The sequence below is a fragment of the Myodes glareolus genome, chromosome X (assembly GCF_982192425.1).
Source record: "Myodes glareolus chromosome X, mMyoGla1.1, whole genome shotgun sequence".
NCBI lineage: Eukaryota > Metazoa > Chordata > Mammalia > Rodentia > Cricetidae > Myodes > Myodes glareolus.
Genome location: NC_142053.1, coordinates 108157759 through 108176606, shown reverse-complemented (window position 1 = coordinate 108176606; position 18848 = coordinate 108157759). Strand labels below are relative to the sequence as shown.

Genomic DNA, 18848 nt, shown 5'->3' with positions numbered 1-18848 from the left:
AGGTAGAGTTATCTTTTGCAATTTTGTGTCCTGGGTGTGATGTAGAGTGGACATCAACATCACATAAATGACAGCTAGTGAATTCATAGGAATACTAACTGCTAATATGTAACCTAGTTTGAACTTAACTTTTCTGTTAATACTTTGCCTGACATACACAAGTATATTCTGATTCCAAATGACTTTCCCACAAACAAGAGGTTTTAAAATATTGGAGAAGATCCAAAATGAATCTCAAGTTATATAAAACATATCAGAGCAGAGTTCTACTCTGTAGATAGGCTCAAGTGTAATCTAGCCACAAAGCAACTCTGAATGTTCAGCAGGTGTCTTTTCTAGAACTGGTAAAAACTGTTTATCTTGTAATTTACTTGACAAATGACTTTCACAATACCTTATCACTGCAACAGCAAGAATCCTCGCCTGCAGCTTAATTTTCAGTTTCCAGTCATAATGCTGTTTGTCAAAATATTTTATCCTATACTCAATCAACAGCAGCTGTGAAAAGGACCAACAGTGATGACATTCTTATGCAGTTTAAAAGTGATTAACAGATGAGACCACGGTTGCATTTTGTGAAGTTTGTGCCTGAAAAAAAAATAATAACTATAAAGTCACTCTGAGATGTTTCAGAACCTTTTTACTGTCAGCTTTATTTAAAAAATACAAATATTTTTAAATGTTGGATTTTAAGCATCATATAACAAAGAAATCTACATCAAATTTGTAACTCAAAGATACAAACACCATCCACTAATTTAATACTACAGTATTTAGGATAAGCTAAATTTTCATTGCATCAACACTTAAGAAAACAAGTTATTTCTAACATGCTGCTATAATTAAAATTAAAACAAGTTTCCAGCAACAAACTTAGTCTTGCTTAAAACAAAGATAAAACTGATGGTGAATTGATGCAAACATTCCAAAAAAAAAAAAAACCACTTCTTGTGAATTCTTACACTTATCCAATATAACTTTATTTTTCAAAGGGACATTGCAGGCCCTGTAACTGCAGCCAGGCTTTCAAGGTTTACATCAGGCTACTGTGAACAAGCTCCTGGTTAGAGAATGGATTTGGGATGTGCTAACATAAGGTAATTTGTCAACCTTCAGGGACAATGAAATGACCTTTTCCTTAATAGTTATATATTAGAACAGAAATGAAAGTATTTTGAAATTTGCATGTATCATCTACTTGAAACTTCTATCAAGGTCAAATCTGAAAAAGAAAAACCTTGGCATGTTTTAGTCTTACAGAGTACATTCAGTACATACTTTTGCATTTCTTCAGGGGTACATACTTTTGCATTTTTTCAGGGGTACATACTTTTGCATTTTTTTCAGGGTTGCTATTTAGACTGTAAGGATTTAAGAAATATTGCTTACTTTTAAAACAAGAGTAAGTGCTTCTTTTATAATGACTATAGTTAAAATATTTGGCAGGTAAAAGCATCACATTTTCAAATACTCCTGAGAAAACAATAAGGACAAAAAGAGCTATCTATGCTTTTTTAAGAGTTCTTTTTTTTAGACTGTCTATAGAGAATAACACAAAATACCACAGTTAATGGGAGAACTAAGTGACTACTTTCCTCTTAACATCAAATGAGAAAAAAAAATTTAATGACCTAGCAACTGCAATGGAAAATGTGGCTCAAAATTTAATGGAGCATAGCATCTTTGCATGAAAAGATCAAGTTTGAATACACACTTGAAAAGTACCCATGGTGACATTATGAATGCATTTAGTTTGGGGAAAATAGTTTAACATCTTTCTCAGAAAAAAAAGTTTCAGTTTTTTCAAAACAAACGAAACAGTGGTTACGAAGTCCAGCGCCACCAAGCAACCTTCATTCTGTCCCATACTGCTGAGAACGAATCAAAGGCAGGACGCACATCCAGGATGGTGAACTGGTAGTCCTTGTTGACCTCACCACCATCATAGTAATCAATCACATACCGAACTTCTGTGCCACAACGGTTGATGATCCAGTCATGCCTGTCAAAAGGCAACTCATACCTGGAATGAAAGCATAACAGTGAATGCTAAGTGCTGCTCTGCATTGATTCTTGGTGTAAGCAGAAAGACAGAAAAGCAGCACATGTTCAGATGCCTAATCTCACATGCAAATGCCTAGCAGGGGATATGAGACTTGGGCAATAAGCCTATGGTGCATAGAGAATGTGGCATTGAAGAACTATGATGAGTGTATGTCAGATATCTGTCTATAAAGGAAAAAGGTTCATGGGAAAGAGACCCATGCCAGAAGGCTAACTAGAAGCCTGGAGAAATCCAGGATGCTAAGAAACCCAATTACACAAAAGACAAGGGAAGAATGAGGCAAGATAAAGACCACAAGAAGAGCAAAAGGATAGTTCTAAGGATCCCTCAAAAAAGCACAATTCAATCTTTGGAGAATAAAGTAGGAAGACAGCCATTCTACCCTCATAATTCTGCCCATCTATGAGTAAACTCAATGAGATAAAGAAATGTAGGCTGGATATACTTTACAAGATGGAACCACTTTCTTACACTCTAATTTCAGTGGTGAGAATGTCAACAGCAGTTTTATACTGACACTTACCCCATCCAGGAACGAATTCTTGCCCTTGGTGAATATTCTCTGGCTTTGCCTCCAAATCGGACCAATGATGGGCCACAAGGACACTCACTGAAAATGCCCAAATAAGAACAGTCTATTAAAGATACTTTCTTTCCTTTGACAGAATGATGTTACAGTTTTATATTAATATCTTTTTTCCCTATATTTATTTGCTATACTACCACATTTACAGAAGACAATAACTTTGAACAGAATTCAAGTAAATTGATCCTATTTGTTGGAAACATTTCACTTTCCTTTTAGATTGTATATGTTTCTCTCTAGGCATCTGCTTGGCTTTCCTGTGAAATTCGGGAGAAAGGACCTTCTCATTTGAGAAAAGGGCATAGGCACACGCTCAGAAAAAACTGTTATGTGTTATGTATATTCTTTCTCTTCTGCATAGAGCAGCTAGGCTTTCTACAGAGAAACAACAGAAACTGCTATATACAATCAGCCCTTTAGGTGTATGGGCTTTACCTTCACAGATTCAACCAACTATACACTAAAAATACTTGGAAAAATACTGTATCTGAGGACTGGGGATATAGCTCAGTTGGTACAGTACTTGTCAGCATGCACAAAGCTCTGGGTTCAATGCTCAGTACCACATAAATCAGATACTGTGATGTGTATTTGTAATTTTAGCACTCAGGAGGTGAAGGTAAGGAGGATTACAAATTCAAGGTTATCCTTAGGTTACATAGAGGTCTCCCTGGGTCATACAAGACTGTCTCAAAAACAAACAAACAAACAAACAATAAACAGCACTAAGCATATCTGATTTTTATTCCTTTTCATTGTTCCTTGAATAAAACAGTACAATTATTTACAATACATTTACATTACTTTAGTCATTTATAAGTGACTGTCTAAAATATGTAGGAAGATGTACACATTATATGAAAATGCAATGAAATTATAATATAAGGAACTTTCAGTATATACAGCTTTGTTATCTTCGAATGTTCTGGAACCAATACAAGAATATTGTGGGAGTACTTCTTTCATTTTAACCAATTAACAGACTTTTTGAAGCAAAAAAGAATGGGGACTGACTTTCAGGAACCAGTTGTACGTACTGCTGAGTCTGTTTTTTAAGTAAACTGACCACTGGCAGTGTCCTAATTAGAGAGTATGACTGAGTTCCCTTAAGGGTCTGTCCTCTACTGGCATAAGAGTACAGAGGATATTCAAGATGCTGCCCTTGACACAAACCTGATTCCCTGATGGGGGCTGAAGTACTGACTGGTTCATTAAGACAGGAGCCACTTATTTTGTTAGCTTCTCCCATTGGTAAGACAAGCTATATAATCCTACCATGTAAAGGAGAAAAGAATCTATATTCAAAGTACAACAAAGCCTTACTGTGGACTTTCTAGTATCACTTCTCAAGAGGTTAACAGGTAAAGCAGTAACTCAATGTATGCAACTTTTCTTTTGAAGACATTAGAGGGAACTTTTATGGCCTAGCTAATTTTGCCAGATATCGGCAAAATAACTAGAGGTAATTGAACTGACAAGCTGAAATTCCTTTAGCTTTTATTTCTTTGTTTTTAAAACCACACTGCAAGTAATGAGCAGGTGGCTTTAATTAGAGTACATTTTTAACCTAGGTTATGACAGCTACTTGCATCTGAGTTAGCCAGCCAGGTCTTTCCTCTAGGTCAGAGGTTACTTACCACCAGGAAAGTCTACCCAACTGGCATCCAGCTAGCAACACTCACGTAGAGTTCATACCGAAATGCTCAGTACAAATACCAAAAACAGACTACTATAAAAATAAAACAGCAAGTGGCTTTTCTCTAAAAGAACTTATTAATTATGCTTTGGAAGGAATTTGAAATGTAAGCCAGATTATGATAGGCCCTCGCTATGGAAGCTCCTACAGCCAAAAGCCTTTAAGATACCAGCTCACTTGGGCGTGGTCTCTTATACTATAAATGCAGCTGTAAAGCATGCACTGACTCTCTTGCTTCCGGCTCTCACTTCCGGCTGCTAGGCTCTGTTCCTGTCCCCTATTTATGCAGAGGATTGTGATTTAAGACAGTGATCTGTAAGTCTTCCCTAAATAAGTAACTCTTTATTATATGTAATTCTGAACTAGCGTGGGATTATTTTGTATCTTCCCCCATCGAAACATGGTTCTTTGTGAAGATACTCCCCATCGCTTCACTTCTGGAGGTGATGGTCTCAACCAGCAGTGTCACATCATTCCATAAACATCAAGCCTATGACCCATTATGGACTGGGTCACAACCCGAAGTTCAGATGGCAGAGTTGCAATAAAACTTCCAGGTGATGTGGAGAACCACTACTCTTTCAACTGACCTATTCTCTCTGAGAAAAGGGGCCCATGTGAAGACAGACCTTTAAGGTCAGTCCTTACAAGGATTCTAAACAGTGCTGAAGGAACAAAGCAGTTCTTTCCTATATCCCTTGGATCACAATGCAATTCAGTCTTTCAATGACCGACCTACCATACTTCATTCACTGAGAGATGAGGCTCCACCTGCCCCTTCAATCTGGTCAAGTTTGAGATACTTGAGTCTTTCTAGCTATGTCAGAAAAGGAGATTTGGCTTCTGTCTGGTGCCTCTGGAACCCAGCCACTGTGAGGTAAGGCAGCTGAGACAGCCACATTTAGAGACTGTGAGCAGGTACCCCTTTGCTAGGTAGGGGTTCATGGGTCATGCCTTCAGGAAACTCTAGCCCACAGCTCTGCAGCAGCCATTTCTGATCATGGCCTGATCATCTGAGGCCTAAGTCAGCATGGAGCACAGCTGAGCTATCTTTGCTTCAAATTCTCTATAAACGTAAAGCTCAGGGAGTAAGAAAGCGTGGTCGACCCTAATAAGAATGATCACTGTTACACAAATGAGTAACAAATTATTTAAATGTTAACACTGTAGGAAGACTGATATGCAGTAAAAAAAAAAGCAGGAATTTTTTTAGATAACATACTTACTGAGCATGAAGGGCTTCCCACTTCAAAATCTCCTTCCAAGCCTGCTCGTTATTCTGATTGTGAATTCTAATGATGTTATACATATCTTTCTGACTAATATCATCATCCTTCCATTTCCACCTAAGAAAGAATGTGCCAAAATTTATCAAATATCATTGATAAAGCTAAAATAGTTAATTCATGTATTCATAAAATCGTTTATTTTATACATTGAAATCAAAGAATAATGGTTCATCTTAACCTTATTTCATGGAATTCTCCAAGCATACTAATTCACCAAAGCATTATTCATTTAGTACCAGTGATAAATGATTTACCAACTTTTTCCTGGCACTTTACATAAGAGTTTCTTTTTATATTTCTAAAAATATGATTGTTGTGATATGAGTAGAACAGATTGTCCAGCTCAGATAGATCCCATTCAATCAGTTATAGGCCTAAGTATAACAAAAGGTGCAGTCCTTTCCATACGCAAGCAGGAACTCCTGAAGGTTTGCTTGGGCTACAATATTAGGCTTTACTTGATTTTCAACCTGAACTTAAATATCAGTTATTTCTGGATTTCAAGCGTCCCAATTTTCAGACCAGAACTTCTAGCATCAGCTCCCCTGGTTCTCAGGGTGTGTGATTGATTAACCACATCACTGGCTTTCCCAGGTCTCCCACTACCTGACAGCAGACCTTGGGACTTGTTGCTGGCGTCCATGATAATGGGAACCAATTCCTTATAACAAATGTCTTCCTGACAACTTCACCCCTACTCCACCACCCCTTTGCCCTGCTACTTCTGTTTTTCTAAAAAAAAAACCTTGACCTTGACAAATATAGTAAAAGTACTATATTTGTACTTTACTCTGATAACTCTGAAAATTCTATTATAAACCGATTAACTCACTAAAAATTACTGTATTTTGGGAGGTATAAGTGTAGTAAGCAAATTATCTTCTAAATGATATTCTCACTTACCCTTTCCGTAGCATGGCATTCCAAAACATCTGTTCAGAAGGGTAAACCCACTTTTTCTCGGAGTCTGCTCTTGGAATAGATGACTCCTCTCTTGAGGTAGACAAAGCAAATGGCTGCCCCGGGGATGGGGTCTGATTAGGCGGTGGCATCTAAAGAAAATCAGTATTGTGTTTAAAGGTAAGCACGATGATATAAACCAAAAAATAGCCAGTACACCCTGGAAAGTTATTCACCATATAAGAAGTACAAATTCCCATTAAACCAGCAACACCAGACTTTCAACCTCTGACATTTTTGGTCAGAATACTTTTTCGTTGTTGTTGTTGCTATGATGAAACAACCAGCAAGAAGAAATTTATGAAAGACTTATTCTAGCTCATAGTTTGAGGAGACACAGTTGACCATGGTAGAGAATGCAGGGGTACATAAAATGTCTTCGGAAGAGATAAGTGGAGATTACCAGGTTTGAAGGATCTAGGTTCTCCTTATTCTTAGCTGCAGCACCAGTAACAGGGCATTCCACGTACTCATAAGCCCGATCTTGGTGGGCAGGCACAGAGTTTGCTTTGCTCTCACCGGCTGGATCAGATGCTACTGCAGTCATGGGACAGCCTGAAATAACCAAGTATTAAAAAAACAATTACTGTTAAGATAGCATACCAACAGGGAAAGGAGGCACTCTTAGTTAAGACCTTAAAGAGCTAAAAATGTGACCAACACAGTTGAAAAACTATGTTCCTTCTACTTAAAGGTGCCAAGAACTAAGCCAGTTAACTTTCTAAAGATGACAAGAAGCTACAAATGTACTTTCCCTTTAAGAGAAATATATATACATTCTTCAATTCTGTCATGCCCCAGCAAAAAATAAACTAAATTCATTCTGCAGAGTCAACAATGGGTGTTGCCCATTATATTATTAGCAATGTCCTACAAAGTTCCTACTTGGACCAGAAGCTGGGAGCTGACAAAGGAACCTAAGTGAGGGCTGACCATACTTCATTAGGTCTCTCTGACTTCCAGCCATTAGTTCCAGACAAGTCAATGGGGTAGCAGTCACTATGTAAGCATCTATTGTTGATACACCCTCTCAAATATTGGGCACGTGAGCAGAAAATGAACAGACTTTACAAGGACTAAGAGAAAAATGTACTGCTCTGCTCATGTTTTTTCAAAGACTCAAGTAAGCCACAGAAAATTCCTACTCATCTGAGGTCTAGTCCTTGTCAGCAGATATAAAAGCTCATCAAGAAAGGTAGACTTGTTAGGAAATATACCATGAGAGACTCATGCTTCTGAGTCTTATAAACAGCAGGGCACAAGTGGCAGTCAATGCCCAAACTCCTAGGGTGTGGATCCAGGCAGGTGTGTGGACCGAGAAGCTTGTTTAAACATCAGGGGAACAGGAAGGCACTTAAAGATCTGTGTCCCAGAATAATGGCTGCTTCTGTCATGGAATCCTCCCTTGTTCCAGGCACCAGTTGGAAATAGAGAATATCCTGAATGCTAGATGTCATACATAGAAAAGACAAGTTTCTTTCACTTCCTTAGCCTCTCCTCCCAGTCCTTCATTTTCCAAGACCCCAAGCAGCTGTTCACTTTAGGGATGAAAACATAACTGCAATACCTCTCTCTACATCAATAAAACACTAATCTTCCCAGAGCAGTGATCCCAGGTGGATAGCAGAAGGAAAACAGTGCTATACTTTCCACATTATATAACTTAGAGGCCCATTAGTCTCCTACAAAGACTCACATTCTTTATTAATGGAAATAAAGCAGGATTACAAGTCTCTGTGGCAGATAAAATCATAAAGAGGACTACTAGAGACAGAAGCTCGGAGCAAAGGCACACTCGCTTTGCTTGCTTTCTCTCAATTTCTAGAAGAAATACTGGAAGAGGATGGGACCTGTCCTTGTCCAAGGTCACAATATTTTCACCAACTCCAGCACTTACTAGCTAAATGACTCGGAGTACATAAGTTAGTTTCTCTGAGCTTTAGTTTCCTTGACTATATAACAAACAGAAAATCAACCCCCATACAGGTTTATAAAGGTGAGAATGTAAGCCCTATCAGGCAAAGGATTTTTGTCTACAATCTGCATTGCTATTTCTCTCTCAGTCAAGAAACAAAACCCAGCACTGCTTGTGAGAGGGTAAGTGCTGACCTCTTGGAGTAGGCTGGCTAACCCAGGCAAAGAATGAGGGCACAGGACCTGATCCATGAGCATGCAGGAAACATGAATATGCAATAAGCATACCGATTGCCTCAATCTGAACTAGCAAAAGCAGACATGCACTAATTAAAGAACTTTTTATGCTTCCAACCTTGCACTGACATAATGGTCTATAAATTCACTTGGTGAAGGCTTGTTTTGACCTAGATGAAGACTGCAGCTGATACGGGAGTAGTTTATTGAAACACAGCTAGACTGGGCTTTCTCAGCTCTGGCTTTCATATTAGTTAGCAATCAAAGACTCCATCCATGTCCCAGGCTGTAGGATGTTTAGCAGCATCTTTGGCCCCACCCCACTATATGTCTCAGTTGTGACAACGCAAAATATTTATTAAATGTCCCCTTGAATGATGGCTCTCCTCATCCACGACTAAGAACCCCTGATGTAGGCACAGGGAAACTTTGGGGAGGCTGTTTTTGTGGAACAGCTGCTGGGTTTCCATGCATGATCTCAGACAGCCATCACCAGAATCCTGTGAAAAATATTATATTACACTTACAGATGACAGACTAAGACATACAGAAGTTGTTTATGATAATGGCTAAAGAGCAACAAAATTAGGACCAGTCCCAGGGTGCCTTACTCCCAGGCTTACAAGTCTCACTCGCAAACTACAGGCCTCTTCCTTTAGAACCATTATCTCTCTTTCAAATTTCTAGCCAACAAGCAAACTACCTTTCCTCCGTGCTTCATGCATCGGGCATCCTGAAGGCGGTGAAGGGGACTGATGATCTGAACCGTTTGAGGTGTTCACTGCAGCAGCAGGAGTAGATGTGGAGGAACCCATGGCTGGAACCACAGGGATGATTCCCAGTCTCAAATTTCCAACTGCCAACGCAATAAGTTCGATTTCAACGCAGAGGCTTAGCAACCAGACTACCAGCCCCTTGTTATTCTGACACTGGCTGGCCCTCATTCTTCTTCCCCATCCCACGGGAAAGTACACTTGCTTGGGGGCAGTTTTAAAATACTGCCTCCTTTGGGGGTCAGTACCGTGAAACCTATGCCACCATCTGGTGACACTTCTCCGGGAGACTGGAAACACATAAGGTGAAACCTGTCATATAGACGTGTTTAGACCTGGTGGTGGGGTCCTGGGGGGGAGGGGCTGACACGGGCCCGGGAGACGAAGCATACGGAACTGGACTCGAACCCCTGTCTTGGGGGGGGGGGGGGCTCAGAGAAGACAAGGAGGTTCAAAAAACAGGGGAGTGTCACCAAATTGGGAGGCCGAGAAGCACCAAAGAAGGGCGGGACGCCACCGATTTTGTCCACCCGTCCATGCGGGTCCCACCCGAATCAGTCCGCGGTCCCCAAAGCCCACCGCACGCCCTTCAGTACCTCAGTCTCCCCTCGGACTGGCCCGGGCGGCCACCGCGTCGAACCGCCAAGCCGGATACTCAAGGCAACGACCAACCGCCGCCGCCGCCGCCGCCGCCGCTTTACCTCAAAGCGGGTCACCGCTAACGCCCGGGTCACAGCCGGTGTTCTCGAGCGCCTTCCTTTTCCGAAGGCGGGACTTCCGGAAGCACGGGGGCCAGCCGGCTGCCGACTGAGGAGACGCCCTGTCAGTCAGGGAGGATGGGTCCCACCCCTTCCGGTTCGAGGCCTATGGCCATCCGCGCCTTCTCTCCGACCCCGCCTCTATGGTCTGGGCGGTGTTTTCAACTCTGCAGGCGGCTAAGCCGCAGTGTGAGCCAGAGAGAGCTACTCCATTCACTGTGAATGTGTGCTTTAGGGAGCAGAGGGGGCGCTCTGGAGTTGTCAAATTGCTGGGGGTTTGTTTTGGTTGTTTTTTTTTTTCACTGTCACTATGTGCGTCCTTTCCAGTGTCTCAGAGAAGTGTCATAGGTTTCACGGTACTTCCTCCAAAGGGGGAAGTATTTTAAAACTGCCCCCGAGCAAGTGTCTTTAGGTTCTTGAAAGACCAGTTTGTATTTTTTAATGGACACATAGTATTTGTGTGGATTTACGGAATAAAATACTATAATTTGGTACGTGCCTTAAACTTTCTTTGCTTAGTCCTTTCAGGACTCCAGCAGCGGTTGTGAGTGTACTCCATGTAATCAAGGAATTACAGTTTTCATATAAGTATTATATTTCATATAAAGTAAAATAAGTTTTCATATAATTTGTGTATGGTAAATCAGCAGATGGGGGATAGTTATTGCACCCGTTACATTTTTGTAACATTTTGTACATAGACCGAGAACCATTGTTCTAAGGTGTGTGTATAAAATCCAGCCCACCAAATCTTTTTTTTTTTTTGAAGTTTGTGTGTAAATGGTTTCAGGTCTAACCATGTTGTATTGGATAATATGTACCATATTTTTATATAACATATATTTATATCTTTTTAAAATTTCCCATGTGTTCTACAAGTCTTTCTTCTCTCATTTTACACTGTCAGTTTCCCATTTTCAGAATAAATTCTTCTTTTTTCAAGGTCCCTAGTCCCTTCCTAAATTTCACAATCCTACTTTTGTAATTGAGAAGTATCTGGGTTCATCAAAATGGCCACAACCATACTATTTTGAAAAGTTCCTTCAGTTTAATTAAAATGATGTCAGTTTCTTGAAACCGCAGTAATTAGCTTATTTTTCTAGATTCCTGATCCTTGGAAAGGCCCCTGATGTGCTGAGAGCTAGCCTTTAATCCCAGCATACAGGAGGCAGAGGTATGTGGATCTCAGCCAGTTCAAGGCCAGTCTGGTCTGGTTTACAGAATGAGTTCCAAACAAGTCATTGCTGCATAGTGAGAACCTCATCGCAGAGAACAAAGATGTTTATGGATTACCTAACATTCTTTGACTATTTGCTGGTTATTCCTAGCAATGTCCAACTGTGGACCAAAAAAAGAAACTCAGCCTCTTTCCTTCCTGCCCCTCCTTTCTGTCCTATAACTGGCCCAGCTGATAAGCAGATGGTCAGCTCTAGTTCTTACAGAGACTCCTCCATACAAACCTTCCACTAAAAAAAAAAGGCTTTCACTGTACCCTTGTCTGTCCAATGTCAACAACAGTGTCCGTGTGGAGAAACACTAGATTCAGATATCCGTGAACCCAAACTGACAGCTGAAGTATAGACCTTCACAATTTGGAGAGATAGAGACAGAGCAGGGGTGAGAGACAGAGACAGAGAAAAACACTAGCCAACTACATTGGGGTAATTTAACTTATTTCTATTACAACCGTCATCATAAAACTGAAATAGTTTGTAGGTTAGTAACAAGATTGTTAATATTGATGTCATTATGATGAAGTTGCTGATTCATTTGTTGCTGCACATGAGCTTTTTATGGGTGGCAGCATTTAATATGAGTGGGAAAACATGGTAAAAGGACTGGTAAAAGTGAATGTAACAAGCATTGCTTCGGGGAGAACCTCATAGAGCCACTAAAGCTCCCCTTGCTCCAAGTGGAAAATAGTAGTAGAGTTTTGCCTAGAGGAGCGGAGATCCAATCTCTTTGTCACTGAGGATATGCTTAGTGATGGATCAGGTTGGCTAGTGCTCAATGGTGATCAAGAGAAGAGAGACAGCCTTGATGCTGTGAATTTTCAGTGTCTACCTCCCAGTAAGCTCGCTTATTCTTTGGCATGAACCGTCGTGGTATACTACAGTTGCCAGAAATTATAATCTTCTTGAAAAGATGAGAGTGGAATAACGTGAAAGGAGCAAAATAATTGGCTGCTAATTTTGAGAACTGAATAGATTTATATGCGAGGTGAGATCTGGTTTGAGTAGTCCATGAAGGCTGTAACAGTAGCTGTTGCTGAGAAATACTAAGAGCAGCTCAGAATATCCTTTGGAACTCAAAAGAATGCAGTTTGTTGCAGATAAGGAAATGTAACTCATTAGATTGGTTGGATGCTAAAGCCACAAGAATGGATGGCACCATCCTTCAAGACTTTTGGTCTTCTTTGTTTTCATTCCATATTCGAAAGAATCTTGTGACTTTGGTTTCCCTATTAGGAAAAAAACTGCATCACTAGCCAACCTAAATATATCCTTTTTCTCTGGTGGTTTTACCTCTTATTATAAGCACTGTGAATTAATAAATTGGAAAGAAGAGAAGTTAAAGTGGAAGGAAAATAGAGAAGGTGAGGAAGAATTTGCTATAGAGGAAAGAGGAGAAGGCACTCCAGCGGTTTGGAGTCACTCTAAAGCAGAATCGAAGGATTAAAGCCACAGAAGACAGGATGACAAGCCATTCTCTACCACCACCACATGAAATGTGGTTTCCCAAGAAATGAACTTTGGGAAACATTGAAATTCATATTTTAAGTCTCAAATCTTCATAGGCACAGATGTTTGTGATATTATTCTATTGTGTAGATTCTCTGCAGTAAAAAAGAAAGATACAATATTTAAGTGAAAAGATATTGGCACAAGTATTTGGAAAATAGTATCAAAATATATCTCTCTGTTCCCCTTTTCTTCCTTCCCCCATACACACACATACTGTAGCAACAGCAATATACCACTTTATATTCAAAATAATCCATTGTAAATTATGTTGTATGAAATGGTTTCAAGAAATGCTAAGACATCCCAGTTCCCCCTCTGTTCTAGAAACTTTCTGTCAATGAGCCAATAGTTCTTGTCCTACTTCTTAAGGAGAGGTAACAATGTTATTGGGAAGCATGGCCCATGAGGTTTTCTTAGGAACACTCTATTGTCTCCAGATCTCTCTGTTTTATCAACTATTTCAGGGTTCTTTGTAACCATTTATGTGTGGGTATGCATACATGTGCACATGCATGTGTGCATATATGTATTTAAAAATAAATTATAGGGATTGGCTCAAGCCATTATGGGGGCCAGCAAGTGTAACACCTTTAGGGGACAGGCTTGTAGACAAACATCTCCTAAGTTCTTGACATGTGTTAGATGCGGTGCTATACTCTGAGGCCAGGGCATGCAGGGATGATATTTTCTGCTGTTCATCAATACTCCAGGTAGCAAGTCAGACATAGTGTCATATACTTTCAATTTTTTTGTAGTTGATTTATAAAAATATGTTGGAGTGTAAAGAAAATGTACTGTGTATCTTTACTCTGTTCCAAATGAACTTGAATCTTTGTATTTAAGCTATTTTTTATGTGTATGTGATGTGGGAGTCCCCTCTGTGTGCTGTAATTACCACTAATTAATAAAGAAAATTGCCTTGGCCTATTGATAGGGCAGAACTTAGGTCGTCAGGGAAGACAGAACTGAATGCTGGAAGGAAGAAAGACAGAGTCAGTGAGACACCATGGACCCACCACTGGAGATAGACATGCCGAAACTTTGCTGGTAGGCCATGACCTCATGGTGATATACAGATTAATAGAAATGAGTTAAACTAATATGTAAGAGTTAGCCAATAAGAAGTTAGAGCTAATGGGCCAAGCAGTGATTTAATTAATACAGTGTCTGTGTGATTATTTTGAGGCTAAGCTAGCCGGGCACTAGGAGCAAATAAGCAGGCCCTCCTTGCAACATATATGGATCTTTTGACATAGAGAGAGAAAGAGAGAGAGGGGGGGGGGTTGGGGGATTGAACATGGGTCCTCTGCAAAAGTAACTAGTGCTTTTAACCACAGATTCATCTCTCCAACCCAGAATTTTCATTTTTATTTTACAGTTTTGAACATTATGATTGAACAATTCAGTGGCTCTAAGTCTATCCACGGTATTATATAAACATCACAATGAATTAAGTTTTGTAGGCTATTGCAGGGGTTATTCCTGGATAGTAAACCTTTCTAGATGCTATAGAACAGCTACTGTCTCCCTGGATTCATTTTGTAAAAACAGAAATGACAGCATTTTAGCATTGTTTTTCTTGACTTAAAATATCTTCCATATTAGTACATATATTGTTCCCTTTCATTTGTACTTAATAAATGTATGCTATGCCAGTTGTAGATTATTGTAATTATTATAGTTTCATAACTGGCCTTTTACTCATGAACTTCCAATACCTTCCTATTACAAAGAATAGTATATTGGCTAATGTATTAACAACACTCATACCATGTCAGCATATGTGTAATACTTAGACTTGAAATGATTGGCTCAAGAGGAACAAATTTTGGTTAAATGTTGGTAGTTAGTTATACGTTTAAATGTTACCTTTTGTCATGACTTTTCTCAGGTTTACCGAGGACTGACTGACAGAACAAGAATCTATTTGAGAATTACAAAAAAATGATCGATATGTGCATACACTGTGGGATGATTACCATGATAATATAATTAGTATATCCATCACCTCACATAGTTTCTTTTCAAGTATACCACATATTAAGATAATTAATGATCATGCTATACATTAAATTCACTGGACAGTTTTTAGCAGAAGACAGGTTTTTACTATGCAAGTTTTTAACAAGGAAGTCGTTTTATACCAGGCTGGCCTTGAATTTGCCTCATTTCTAGAGTGTTGGGATTATAGGCATATACTATCACTCCTATATATGCATTCCTTTTATAACTGAGTGTTTGTATCATTTGATCATATCTTTCCATTTCACTTACCTTTTGACTTCAGGTCATCACCCTTTTTCTCTCCATATAGTTTAGAGATTCTCCATCTAAGTGAGATCATGTATTATTTGTCTTGCCATGCCAATACCTTCCCATAATGTCCTTTGGTTTCATCTGAATAGTCACAAATTGCAGGATTCCTTATTTTAAGAGCTTAGCAGTATTCGGCTGTGCACATAAACCATGACTTCCTTATATATGCATCTGTCTTGGTTGTTGTGACCAACACTTCAGTGAATATGGAGAAGTAGATATTTTAATTATTTATTTTATTTCCTTTAACTATACATCTGGTAATGAAATTGCTGCATCATATGGGAATTCTCTTTTTATTTTAATTTTTGAAGTTAAAATATGATTCCATCATTTGGAAGAAGCTCTTTTCTGTAATGGCCGTATTAATTTAACAATACACCAAGGTTTTCTTTTCCATTTATACCAACATTTGTCATCTTTTGACTTTCTTATGATGCTCATTTTAACCAAGTATTAAGGGATAGCTCATTGTGATTTTCATTTACATGTTTCTGATAATTGATGATTTTATTCATGGGCAGACAAGTATTTTAAGTGGGGAAATCTCTGTCAAACCCACAGAATATCATAAGAACTATTGTGAAAAATATTATTGACCATAATAGGTTACATCTATTTGTTAAATAAAAATCTTGACAAAGAGCTTTAGAAATGTATCTTGGACATTTCTTTAGGATGAAAAAATGAGTATTTCACTGTTCCTATTAAAGAATACTGGGTCCTTAGGAAAAACTAGTTCTTTTGTTTCTTTTCACCTTTTCTATTTATCCCTTCTTTCTTTTTGTCTTCTTTTTCTTTCTAATTATAATTTATTTTGTAATTTCATTTTATATTCCATCAACAGTTCTCCCCACTCTACTGCCTCCCCCGGACCCGCCTTCCCCCAGTCTACCCCCTATCTACTCCTCCCAACAGGTAAGGGCTCCCATGGGAAGACAAAAATCTGGCACATTAAATTGGGACAGGACCAAACCCTTCCCCCCAGAATTAAGGCTGAGCATGGCATCCCCACATAGGGAATGGGCTCCAATAAGCTAGCTCATGCAACAGGAATAGATCCTGGTCCTACTGCTGCAGGCCACTAAAATAGTCCAAGCTTTACCACTGTCTCCTGTTGGGAGCCACCTGGAGGCACAGGTAGTCCTGCAGTTTGGAGGTAGCCACGTGGGGCTGAGCAACCCTGCCTGCACCCTTGCCTGCACATGCTCAGACCAGCAGAATGGCATTAACCAATCAGGACAGCGTTCAAGCTGCTCCACCGTTTAAAAGCAGATGCCTCGGGACCCTACTTCCTCTCTCTAAGCTTTCTCTCGTCCCTGTTCTATCGTCCCTTCCCCCAATTTTCCTCAAGGGAATGCTCCAAATAAAGATGTGACCAGAGAAGGAATTCTCGTTTTTGGTGGGGTTCTTTCCTGCTGGACAGGATGGCGCCCCGCAACTGGTGCTCGAAACTCCGGGACGCTGAGGGACCCTGACAACTACGCCGGGGGCCCGGGAGAAAAAGCCAAGATCAGACACCAGCACAGAGAGCCTTGAATTTCAGAACTCTGAGAACATGGAGCGGTGAGTGACGTCGGTTGAAATCCCCAGAAAGGGGAGGAAAAGAAATGTAAAAAGGAATTTCAAAGGATAGGCCTAAAATAGAAAAGAAAATACAAAAAAAAAAAAAAAAAAAAAAAAAATCAAAGTTAAGGTATCTGAAAGAAGGTACAAAAAGCAACGGGGAAGAAAAATCCCTTAAGTTCAGTGCAGGTGGAGCTGAGAAAAAGCGAGGTTTACGGTTGGGAGATCCGCGGCTTCCTCCGTGCATACTCGCTGTTAGAGACTGGAGGCAACAGTCTCGTAGGGAGGCGAGCTTGATCACTGCCTTTCCTGTTCTTAAAGAGCCACAGAGCTTTTGGAGGTGATTTTCGCCTAATTTTGATAAGAGAGCTCAGTCTCTGGCTCTCACGTACAAAAAACTTTAATTTTTGACTGAGAAAGACAAGCTGCTTGATCGTGCTGAGAGTGCTGGCGGCAGCCGGCCCGCCTTTGAGCGGTAATGCCTGATTAGAAACACGGAAGTGGGCCAGGCACGGTGGTGCACACCTGTAATCCCAGCTACTCAGGAGGGAGACGCAAAATTGCACTCTCCAGTGCTAGCTCGTTCGGGAGGCGTGGCCATGCTAACCAGTTGCTGGCGGGAAATTTGCTGGAGTCCGCAGAGGCCTTCTGGCGGGGCTATGGTTTTTGGAGGACTTTTTCAGCACCTGAGCGGACTCGCCTGACTGAGGCGAAAGCTGCATGGTGAGCAGCGGCGCCATAGAAGACAGAGAGGAGCTGAATCGGCTCTGCGAAAAAACTGTGTTTCCATAGCAACATGGGCGAGCGGGGAGGTGAGTTCCCAGAGAACGGGGCTCTGCGCGCGGGCGGACCGGGCAGGAGAAGCCCCTCCACGGGTGGGCGGATGCCCCCCCTCGCCGGAGCTTGAAAAAGACTCACAGCCGGCGGTGCGAGTTCATTGCCTGAGGTAAAACGGCGAGCCCGCGCAAGGCCCGGGGCGGAGCCATGCCTTTGGGCCATGCGGAGCGCGCCATTATGGGCTTCAGAGGCGGAGCTGTGGCAGCCGCCGCTGTCCGCTGCTGCCGCCGCCCTCAGCCTAGGTCGCTAAGAATTTAGTCAGATAAAAACATTTGTCGCCAAAAATTCAGTCAGATAAAAACATTTATCCCCCAAACATCGCCCCTTCGTCAGCAGGAAGTAGCCAGATCGATGCTACGCCCATTCTCCCTTAAAGAACTGGTCATGATTATCATAATAAAGGCATGTTTACCTGGTTACCGTATCCTAGGTAACAAAGAAAGGCGGACCTTTTGCCTGAGGCACCTGGTGAGATAAACAATGCTACCTAGAGGTTTTTCCATCTGAATAGGGGGGCTGGAGAGATGGCTCAGCCGTTAAAGGCTAGGCTCAGCGGTTAAGGGCACTGACTGCTCTTCCAAAGGTCCTGAGTTCAATTCCCAGTGACAACTGCTTTGGTTTTTAAACAATAGAGGGGGACTACACTACCAGTGACAGCTTCCCCCAGAGAAAGGATTTCTCTTGCATTCTTTACACTTAATTTTTAATTCAAAATTTTGCTGGTACAGGCAAACAAGATTTGCTTTTTGAAACAGAGACCTGCAAATCTCTAAGTTCAAAACCAGCCTACTTCCAGTACTGATTGTGCTGAATTTTTACACTGAGAGTTTTTAATACTCTTAAATGTTTATTTGGGAGGAGAGTTTTGTTTATGTTTTTCTAGGAATGCTGACATACATCTGGATGCCAGCGAGACCGACCAGAGAGATAAAGAAGACGACCCAGTGGATGCTGAGTGTCCTGCTGTGGAAGATTCGTGCGGAGGCAGCAGAGATGACCTTCTGGGCGGTGCCAAGAGCAGCTGTTTCACACCATCGACTTGAGCAACACCCTGTGCAACCTCTTATCTCTTACTCTACTTTGCCTTTTCCTTCCTTAGGAATGGGT

The 18848-nt window shown here is 40.7% G+C and overlaps 1 protein-coding gene and 1 pseudogene across 1 annotated transcript; one reads left to right on the top strand and one right to left on the bottom strand.

Moving 5' to 3' along the window:
- Positions 1-625: 625 nt before the first annotated feature.
- Positions 626-10272, bottom strand: Hccs (holocytochrome c synthase). Its single transcript, XM_048446257.3, has 7 exons — positions 10117-10272; positions 9451-9603; positions 7000-7151; positions 6540-6688; positions 5574-5693; positions 2589-2675; positions 626-2023 (listed from the first exon to the last, which is right to left on the bottom strand). The coding sequence occupies exons 2-7, from the start codon at positions 9560-9562 to the stop codon at positions 1825-1827; spliced, it is 819 nt and encodes a 272-aa protein (XP_048302214.1). The 5' UTR covers positions 9563-9603; positions 10117-10272; the 3' UTR covers positions 626-1824.
- A 7395-nt stretch (positions 10273-17667) lies between these two features.
- Positions 17668-17857, top strand: LOC148117447 (Nuclear RNase P; annotated as a pseudogene).
- Positions 17858-18848: the final 991 nt, after the last annotated feature.